This window comes from Cololabis saira, chromosome 19, assembly GCF_033807715.1.
Source record: "Cololabis saira isolate AMF1-May2022 chromosome 19, fColSai1.1, whole genome shotgun sequence".
Lineage (NCBI taxonomy): Eukaryota > Metazoa > Chordata > Actinopteri > Beloniformes > Belonidae > Cololabis > Cololabis saira.
In genome coordinates this window covers 15,545,733-15,556,365 of record NC_084605.1, presented here as the reverse complement: position 1 = coordinate 15,556,365, position 10,633 = coordinate 15,545,733, and the positions used below count along the sequence as shown (strand labels likewise).

The 10,633-nt window shown below is 43.0% G+C and overlaps 1 protein-coding gene across 3 annotated transcripts in view; it reads left to right on the top strand.

Moving 5' to 3' along the window:
• Positions 1–413: 413 nt before the first annotated feature.
• The window catches only part of nfe2l1b (nfe2 like bZIP transcription factor 1b), a 19,534-nt gene continuing 9,314 nt past the window's right edge, over positions 414–10,633 (top strand). For 2 of the 3 annotated variants that reach the window (XR_009770528.1, XM_061708748.1), the window contains exons 1-3: positions 414–571; positions 2,336–3,149; positions 4,291–4,512. Coding sequence is in view for 2 of the 3 variants with exons in the window: in XM_061708748.1 (XP_061564732.1) it covers positions 2,592–3,149; positions 4,291–4,512 (780 nt within the window). In the remaining variant the exon portion in view is untranslated. Of the gene's footprint in view, positions 572–1,718; positions 2,220–2,335; positions 3,150–4,290; positions 4,513–10,633 lie in introns of those variants that run through there. The other variant, XM_061708749.1, reaches the window with a different exon arrangement.

Sequence of the window (10,633 nt, the reverse complement as noted above, 5' to 3'; positions counted from 1 at the left end):
GCCCTTACGAAAATGAGAGCATATAATAAACAGATGCAGTGCTTTGTTATAAAATTTTAAGTTGTCCCATTTAAATCTTATTAAATATTGGTGAGATACAAAGTATTCTGAATATTTAATGGTTTTGAATATTTGAGAGATTCAAAAACTTGATGTTAGTGTATGTTCTCCCTCTTATTTATAAGGTATTTCAGGGCTCTTTCATGATTTCTGCATTCAAAAAAAAAAAATCTTCACATTACACTGTAAATACAATGAAGACACACGCATATATAACCTGTTTTCACCCTCACACATATCTTATGACATGTTGTGACACCAGAGGGGCTTTCAGGCGGCTGATGAAAGCTTGCCACTAGAATATTCTGCGCATGCGCGGTGCGTGCCCGTGTTTTGGAGCCGCTGCTAGGCTAGCCGGCCAAGCTAGCGATTCTGCAAGTCATGGTGGGCCGTTCAGCGAGGCTGGGCATCTGGCAGCACTCCGGGGCTTTTAATGAAGCTGGACTGCGATACTGGGTTCAGGTGACAGCGGACGCGTGGGCATGAAGACACATTTTAAAAATCTTCATGCGTGAGTATCAAATTAAGTAGTTTTCAATATCGAAGTGTAAATGAAATGCCGTCCTCTCCACACAGGACTAACACGGCGGATGTGGGTGAATGCTCGGATGAGTTGTGTGTGTTATGTAGTGTATAATTACTCTTAAAAGCATGTGAATTGTTGGGGTAGTTAGCCGTTAACTAGCACTGCACTGCCAGTTTAGAGTCGCCCTTAAGCCCCGCCCACGCTCCCTCCCCATTGGTCGGGAGCTCCTGGACTCATGTGTCGTCACTGCCGTCGAGGCCCCTGATTGGCTGCAGGAAGTGTTACTCATTGTTTCACCACTTGTTGCTAAGGGCGATCATAGACATATATACGTAGACGCCGCATCGAGTGGTCTTGTCCGCTGCTGTGATACGTCAACGTCGCCGCCATATTGGACGTGGCAAGACTGCGCTGTAAACTAATACAAGTAAATAGACTATTTCATAAAGTGCCTTTCTACACAGAAATGTACGTTTTACGTCCCATTTATTCATTCACACATGCACTAATATACTTGGGAAACAGTTAGGCACCAAATATGATATATTTAATTTTCTCAGATGGCAAAAATAAGAACTTTATTGATCCCACATAGGAGTAATTCATGTTATATCAGCTATAGAGAACAAGGTAGTGCCGAAAAACAATATATATCCCCTCACAAAAATAATAAAAATAGAGAAACATATTTTCTCATCAACAAAACATATCAAATAACAAAATAACATATTTGCACAATTTTTCAGGCAATAAAATAACTGAAAAAATCTGAAAAATGGTTCAAATATGTTATTTTTTACTTGAAATTTTTAAAATATGTTTATGTAAAATATGCTTTGTTGATGAGAAAATATGTTTATCTATTTTTCTTATTTTTATGAGGGGGGGGTATATTATATTTGGTGCCTAACTGTTTCCCAAGTATATTAGTGCGTGTGTGAATGAATAAATGAGACGTAAAACGTAAATTTCTTTGTAGAAAGGCGCTTTATGAAAATAAGTCCATTTACTTGTATTAGTTTCCAGCGCAGTCTTGCCACATCCAATATGGCGGCGACGTTGACGTATCGCAGCAGCGCTCGATGGGGCGTCTACGTTTATATGTCTATGAGGGCGATTGCCTGATGCCAGCTACAGCGGAAGTAAAGTAATAAATCTCAGCCTGACAGTTTTGGGGGTAAACACAGATGCGACGTAAGCTCCCGGTGTTGCGACATATCATGGTACAGTTACTTTATGCTGTGTAGCAGGCTTATTACACGTGTGTAATAGCAGTAGTGGGATAGCTAGCCGCTATCGTCATTAGGACAAAGATAGGTGCAGCTGTTTGGGAGGAGGAGGAGGAGGAGGAGGACCTGCTGCCACCCAGCGCTGTCGTTGGTACGCGTGTGAGCTTTCTCGACTCTTATTCACCTTCAGCAGGACCCAGCAGAAGTAGTGGGTCTGTCAAGGGTGGGGTAGTCACCAAAGCCCCCTACCTTTCATCTCTGCTTCTCTGAACATCCAAGGATGAAAAGACATTGCGCAGTGCGAACCGACATCCCTTCTCCAGTCTTGGGAGGATGAAGTGGTTGCAGTGGGGTAGCAAGTCCTTTCTTTTATTCTATTAACGTGTGTTTTAAAGCAGATGTAGGTAGGTAAGCCATGGATGTCAGATGAGTGAAAGCAGTGTGACTGTTGTGCATTTTACAGTAGTATCATGTGTAGTTTGCAGCTGTGCAATAAAATGTAATTTCTTACTTTTGTCAGAACTGGGAAGATGAGAATCTTATGAAGAACAAACCCAGAGACAGGACTCTGAGAAGTGGAACCCTCATCTTGGATCTTGCATATCTTGTAAAAACAAATAATCCTGTTAAAGACCCTCTAACCCCCCCAAAACCACTTTTATGTTAATGTATTTGTCTCCGTCTCCTAGCTTTAGTACAGAAATATTGATCAAAGGTAGTTGGCCCCGTTTTCCTTTTTATTTTTTACTTTCATTTTTTTGTTCCTTTGTAAAGAAATGCTTTACCTGAAAAAGTACTTCACAGAGGGCCTGATTCAGTTCACCATCCTCCTGAGTCTGATTGGGGTGCGGGTGGACGTTGACACCTATCTAAACAATCAGTTGCCCCCATTAAGAGAGATCATCCTGGGGCCTAGCTCAGCCTACACCCAGACACAGTTTCACAACCTCCGCAACACGCTGGACGGCTATGGAATCCATCCAAAAAGTGTGGACCTGGACCATTTCTTCACCACTCAACGGCTGCTAAACCAGGTGCGCCAGCTGGACCGCCCCTTTGTACCCAGTACTGAGCTCAACGCCTGGCTAGTGCATCGGGACTCTGAAACTGTGGTGTCTGCAAGCAGCCAGTCCAGCTCCAGCATAACCCTGGACAATGGGGCCGGCCTAGAGGACGTTAACAACATTGACGCTACCCCGGCCATGAGGGGAGGAGGTGGAGCACCTGAATCCACGTACAACTTGAATGCAGCTGACAGCACCCTCGGAGCTGTGGCCCCAGAAGGCAACCAGGAGCAGGGCAACAGAGATGGCAATGAGGACCTCACCAAAGAGGTATGACAGCATGGATGTAGCCGCTTCTCTCTGCAAACACCTAGAAAACATTTGTGATTTGAAGAAGGGGAAGCAGGAGAAGCACCTCCCTTTTAAAGATTTTTCTTGTTCCTGAAGACACTCGCACACACAGACCTATATATATATATATATATATATATATATATATATTAGTTAATCTTAAGCTTAAAATATGACAACTTGCATCAGTTACTGTACACCAGTCTTCAGTTATACTTATGGATCCCAATGAGATATATTTAATTACTTTTATAATTTTCCCTCTTGGATTAATTAGGTTTATTTTAGTTATTATTATTATTATTATTATTATTATTATTATTATTATTATTATTATTATTATTATTATTATTATATTGTTTACCCTGAACAAAACTTCATAATAATGTGGCATCAGAGAATAGAAGTATTACAATGGAAAAAAAGTATGAATGTAGTTGAAATGACTTTGAATAACACTTACTATCCATCTATTATCTTTACCAACTTCATATTTAGGGTTTCAGGAGTCTGCTGGAGCTTATCCCAGCTCTCATCAGCTGAAAGGGCCTGGACATTACTAACTGATATTTATTTTATCCACCCCAGTTTTTAACCAATGTCAGATATTTATGTGTAAAACCAGTTTATTCCCAATTATACCCATCATAACAGCTGGTTGCATATACTTTCTTTAAGCGCACTGCATATAGTTATCTTGGTAAGAAAGAAAAGGTGACAATAGTATTTTTTTTTTCCCTCTTTCTACACTACAAATTATAGATGTTTTCACAAGTAGTTGAAGCCACTTGAGATGCACACAATGGCGAAATCAATGCAGTGTGGAGTTGGGGGACACAAGCATGGACTTTTTCTTTGTAAGCACATGATAACCACTGTGCCAAAGTGTTTATATCATGGTTGCATCTTCTGATTTGTGTTACATGATCTGCCCCCCTCAAGATTACACGCTGTGATGAGTGAAAACAGCTTTTATGAAAGGTTTCACGGCTAGTTTAGACCTTGGTTATTATTGCTGCAGTCATACTTTCCAAACTGACTGTTTATGTGATACTTGGGCATTAAAACCAGGCCATCTGTATTCAGCTTCACATTTCAATGTTTTGTTGTGTTTTCCCAGGATATTGACTTGATTGACATCCTATGGCGACAGGACATTGACCTTGGTGCAGGGAGAGAAGTGTTCAACTACAGCAACCGTCAGAAAGAAAGTGAGGAAGAGAAGCCCAGCCCCCAGGAGAACAAAGAAGGGAACGACGATCCAAAAAGTTGGAGAAATGGCATAAACGTGCATGGAGCTCAGCCAGTGGATGGGGAGACAGGAGAGAGCATTCCAGAGCAGGTTTGTGAAGATGAACCCCATGTTTACCTGCCATTGTTGTGTCAAGTGGTTTTAAAGCCACACAAAGGACGTTTTGTCTTTTTCATCTTAGAGTGCCAGTTTGGATATTATTTGAAGGAATATTTGCTTACGTTAGAAAGCATCATCTAGCTGGTGTGGTCTTCTGTCCCCTCTACTGGTAAAAAATGGTCAATGTCACTTTGGACACCCACCTCTGCATATTTCTTGCCACAGATCAACATCAATGAAACTATCTCACAGAGCTACGGTGGTCATAAGGGCAGAGGCGATCAAGAGACTCAAGAAAGTAACAACAGAAGAGAAAATGAGAAAATTACCTAGAAAGAGACCAAATGACAAATATTGGAGAGCCTCGTAAAAGCGACATAACCCACACACTTATAGGTGGCCAGGCTGAGATACAAATGACCAAACTTCCTTTGTGTTTAAAAAAAATTATATAGAAAATAAAAATGGCAACTCCAAAGCTTCACGCTGATGATGAGATATCTTCTCCTTTGCTCAGCATCACTTTTTATTCATGTAGAAACAAGAAGGAAATTAGTTTCTGTTTCACCAGTTGTATGAAATATCAGAGTTAGAATCTGTGTACATCTGGAGGTTCTTATTACAGTTTCATCTAGGCATTGAGTAAGATCATCTAGCTGCACATGTAGCTGCAGCATAGGCAGATTTCATAGTTTCAAAGCAAACTATCACGTGTCACACTTTTCAGATCTTAAAATGGGAAAGAATTTTCCAGTGCTCCCCTTCTGAATCATTAACAAACACACCAAACAGCCACAGCAAGAAAACCAGCAACAGGCAAAGTCAATCACCATTGGAATTAATGGGAATAAACTGGACATTTGTGAGACCAGAGGTATGGTATTGCATTAAGGCTTTTTAAAAGTTTTTTATTTTTTTTAACACAGAGCAATGTCACATGTGCCGTTGATTTCAAATTGGAGTGTTTTCGAAAACACCCATGGAAAGTTCGCGTAAATTTAGTAGAAATTTCCCACCCCTTTGCAAACCTGGATGTTGAGCATCTCTTTTCTCCCCAATGCTCTTAAGGGAGACAAGGGCTTTTGGAATTTATGTGGATGCTATTTTGACATGTTTCACCTGCTTAAGCATTGGCTGGTTTTACACTTACATTAACCTGTGATGCTGTAATGAAAATCTATTTGTTATTGCCCCGTTGCTCAGCTTTACTAACCCTGAACCTAAAAGAACCAGAGTAGCAGCATCCCTGTGTGGGCTTTCAAGTAGTGTATCGGCCTTTGGGAATTGGTGGCCTCTTTTTTTATATGTCCACTGCAGGAGCTGTATGCAATTTTCCTTTTGTATGGTATTTATTGAGTTACTGTCTTACCCTTTAATCCATATCTGGTTGCGTTGCGATATAAGTTGTCTTACTGGAAATGCTGTGGCACTGTGTAAAAGCATCTTCAGAAGCAACTGTTTGTTTTGCTTAGCTAAAGATGCATGCCAAGTGTATTTTGCCGCTGAGCCACAGCTCAGCTGCTTCAGTTTACATGTAATAAATCTGAGCATTCGAGAAGTCGGACAGAAGAAATGCATAGAGGATCTGGGCAGTTTTCAAAATAAAAGCACAATATGCAGACTGACTCGTACATCGGCATTATGTTATAACCCGTGGTGGAAAGCCATGGATAAACAAGTCAGAGGGTCTCAGATGTCATGGACAAGGAGGAGTCATTTTAGTAGTTGAAAAGCTCCACATTTTATGCTTGTGTTTTGGTTGCACAGTTGATTTTCGTTCAGCACAAAGATTACCACTTAAACTCATGATTCTTGCTTGATCACTAAATGTTCAGATACGCTCATGAATATAAGCAAAGGGGAAGCGGACGAAACGCTCTCCTTTTGAAATGTTCCAGTGCGACATGTGACGAGAACGTAGAAAAACCTTGGCATTGTGAAACCTAGGAGTGAAGGAAGGGCTGTTCCCAGCATGAGGCAGACCTACTGACAACTACGGTGATGGGTCAAAATATTGCTTACATAAACTGCGCCTTTTGAAATTAGCTTTAAAAGTTTAAAACACAAAGAATGCAAAAAATACAGGGTTTATTGAGACTTTGTAGGATTGTGCAATTACAATATGATTTAAAGTCACCACCAATTGGTTGATGGACAGTTCATCTCTTGTGTTTTATATCTGCAGTGTGAATAAAACCATTGTCTGCGTCCGTCAGGGAACTCTGGTCCATGTAGCCCTCGGAGAGCCTTTAAAACAGTCTGGTCCGAATGTGTCTAATATTTAGATGTTATGTTCAATATTATTGCCAAACAGTTTGAATACAACCCTCATTGCACTTTTTAGTGCATGTGAACTCAATGTCATGCACTTATAGTAGTGCACCTATTGTGTTTTCATGACTGTCAAAACTGATAAAGCTTGTGTATTTTATTTCTTACACATTCTTATTTTATGTATTGTAACTCTTAAGCACTAAACAAGTTCACTGAGACACCAGTGTATGTCTGTTTAATACTCCGGCATTAAAGCTGTACATTTATTTTACACACAAGCCGAATAGGGGTTCACTCAGGCTAAGCAATCCATATGTGTGAGTTTAGTGTGTGTGCTCCCCCCTCTGTGCTTAGTTGTTTTCACATATGTCGGTTTGCAACTGGGGTGTGGTCTTGGTTCACAATAGATTATTACATTACAACGAACCATTTTTCATTCTGACCTAAACGCACGATGGTCACAGGTGTCATTGGTCATTATTAGTGCTGGCTGGGTGTCCTGTTTCCATGACATTAAAGCCTGAATTAAGGTTCTGCGTCAAACCAACGCAGAGCACACGCCGTCACCGTGACGCCGTCGTGAACCCTTCAGACTTCTCCGTCACTCCATTTCTCCCAGGTGCAGTACCCCCCCCCCCCGTGACCGCTAATTCGCAATCTTTTCCTGAATGGTTTATCAGACTTTTTCCGGTCACAGTGAATCAAAGATATAAGAACAACTATTGTGCAAAAAAACAAAACCAAAAAAATCACACATACACAAAGAAAAGAGCACTGAAAGTTCACAACTGCTTCAAACCGGAAACCGGAAATGCGTTGCTACCAAGCGAACCAATCACAGCCCTCTCCGTCTGCGTTTGGTCTGCGTCGCCTCGATGCGTAGTTACAATTTTTGGGAGGTACACGTCAGTGACGGCGTGTGGTACGCGTTGACGCGTACCCTACACCGTAGGTACGGCGTAGGGTACGAGGTTTTGAAGCAGAACCATAACTCAGCCTTAAGTCTGAAGCAAAGAGCTGAAAAGCATAGCAACAGCTGGAAGTCATTTGTCTGCAACTGTTAGCCATGTTTGTTTATTAAAATTTCCAACACTTTTTTTTTTGGGGCGGGGGGTCAAATATTTTATTAATCTCTGAAGGGAAATTAACTGTTGCAGTCGTAATTGTTAGGGTTATAGCGATGGGCAGGAAGTCCTGTAGCGTCTGTGTTGCAGCAGATCTGAAGAAGCCTCAGACTGAGGACTCTGTTACTGAACTCTCCACAACAGAATCATAGAAGATATTCAACATCTTGCTTCAAAAAATGAAGGACCTAAACTTTCTCAAGATGTAAAAGTCTGCTCCGACCTTTCTTATAAAAAGCATCAGTGTAATATCTTCAGTCCAGTCCGTTTTCCAGATGAACACCCAGGTATTGATACTCTATCTCCTCCACTTTTTCTCCCATGATGGAAAAACTATTCAACTTGACCCTGGCTGCTCTAAAATCCACAATCACCTCCTTTGTTTTGTTCATATTCAAAATGAGATGATGGCTCCCATACCATGCCACAAAACAGTGCTGATACACCCCACACTTGCAGTCATCTGCAGTTATATCATCTGTGTATTTCTGCAGATGACAAGACTCAAGCTTGTACTGGAAGTTTGAGGTGTACAGCGTGAAGATGAATGGTAAAACTATAGTCCCCTGTGGTGCTCCTGTGTGCTCTTTCACAAAGCACTACCCCTCTGTCTACGAAGCCTTACTTGGCTCACATGTGTGGATCCTCCAAATAGTTGGATTGAATCAAGGTCATGGAGCTTTCACGCCGCACGTGGACTTCACCAGAGTTTGTAATGGACTTCGAGGTGGTCGCAGTACACCTGTTCTGGTGCATACTACAGTGCGGTTGCTGCGTTCACACAGACTTAAGCCTGATTTAAGGTTCTGCGTTAAACCAACGCAGAGCCTACGCCGTTGCTGTGACGCCGCCGTGACGCCGTCGTGAACCCTTCGGACTTCTCCGTCACTCCATTACGCCGCGGTGCAATACCCCCCCCCCGAGCGCTAGTTGATACTTTGTTTAGCTTCTGGCTTTTCCGGTCAAAGTGAATCATGTTTCAACGTTTATTTAGACGGGACAATGCATATTCATGAACACTACATTAAGCAGTGTAAATACACCAGGTTTTAGCAGAATTGCTAGTTTCCACCCGCAGTCCCCACAAACAACCAGACACACTCACACCTACGGGCAATTTAGAATGATCAATTAACCTAGCATGCATGTTTTTGGACTATGGGAGGAAACCGGAGTACCCGGAGGAAAAGGGGAGAACATGCAAACTCCACACAGAAAGGTCCTGCTGGGAGTCGAACCGGGGACCTTCTTGCTGTGAGGCAACAGTGCTAACCACTAAGCCACCGTGCTGCCTCAAGGAGATAAGGACAACTATTGTGCAAAACAACCCAAAAACAAACAAAAAAAATCACACACACACACGAAGAAAAGAGCGCTGAAAGTTCACTACTGCTTCACGAACCGGAACCGGAAATGCGTTGCTACCAAGCGAACCAATCACAACCCTCTCGGTCTGTGTTGGGTCTGCGTCACCGTAGTTACATTTTTTGGGAGGTGCACGTCAGGCTACGGAGAGCCTCCCGCATAGCCGCGTACCCTACGGCGTAGGCTCTGCGTTGATTTAACGCAGAACCATATTCAGCCTTAAGTGAAACCCGCTCATACTTCCTCAGAGTTCCTTTGGGCTGACGTAAACCATGCTAGTGTGAAACAATTCCTGATCTCTAGTTAATAGAAGTGGGATTCACCACCTGTACTAAAACAAGGACATTTAAGCAAAATATCAATTAGATTACGTTTAAAAAGCCCTGGTTGAACGCAGATATATGCAGCAAAATCAGAACGTGGCGCAGAGCCTTCAAGTCTGGAGACATCATGGACTATAAACATGCCCGGTACAAGCCCCAAAAATCCACCAGGGCTGCCAAGAGGGCATACTGAGACACCTGAGAGCTGCTCTGGGAAAACAACATGAGAAGCAGGATAGCTGTTCCAAGACGGGGTCCTGCCAGACAACCTCAACAGCTTCTGCGCCAGATTCGACCAGCATAACAGAGACATCCCCTTAAAGCCCCCCTGCAACCCAGAGGACACTGCACTCCAGGTGACATACACACAGGTCTGTGGAGCTCTGAGGAGGGTGAACTCCTGCAAGGCTGTGGGACTGTGAGGCACCAAGAGTCCTCAAGGCCTGTGCAGAACAGCTTGCAGAAGTGCACACAGGCATCTTCAACATCTCCCTCTCACAGGAAACAGGAAACAGTCTCCCTCACCTATAAGTCCTCTTTAACTGTTCTGGTCCCCAAGAAAGCAAACACCATGACTATGGACAGCCTCAGACCTTTGGCACTCACATTGGCTGCCACGAAGTGTCTGGAAAAACTGGTTTTAACCCACATCAACTCCACCGTTCCCGTCATAGTTGATCCTTATCAGTTTGCTTACTGCTCCAACAGATCAGTGGACGACGCGGTGGCCCTGGCTCTTGTCTTCACCCTTCAACACCTGGACAGTGACAGTAGCTAAGCACAGCTACTGTTGCTGGACTACAGCCCTGCATTCAATACGATGGCCAATGGACCTCACCGCCAAGCTGAAGGACCTGGGAGAACCTCCACCCAACTGGATCGGGGACATCCCCATGGACACACCACAGGTGGTGAGGATGGGAACCAAGGTCTCTGGAGAGCTGACGGTCAGAGCAAGAACCCTGCATGGCTGCTGCCTTATCCCTAGAATCTTCTTCCTCCACACCCACCAATGTGCTCCCCCCC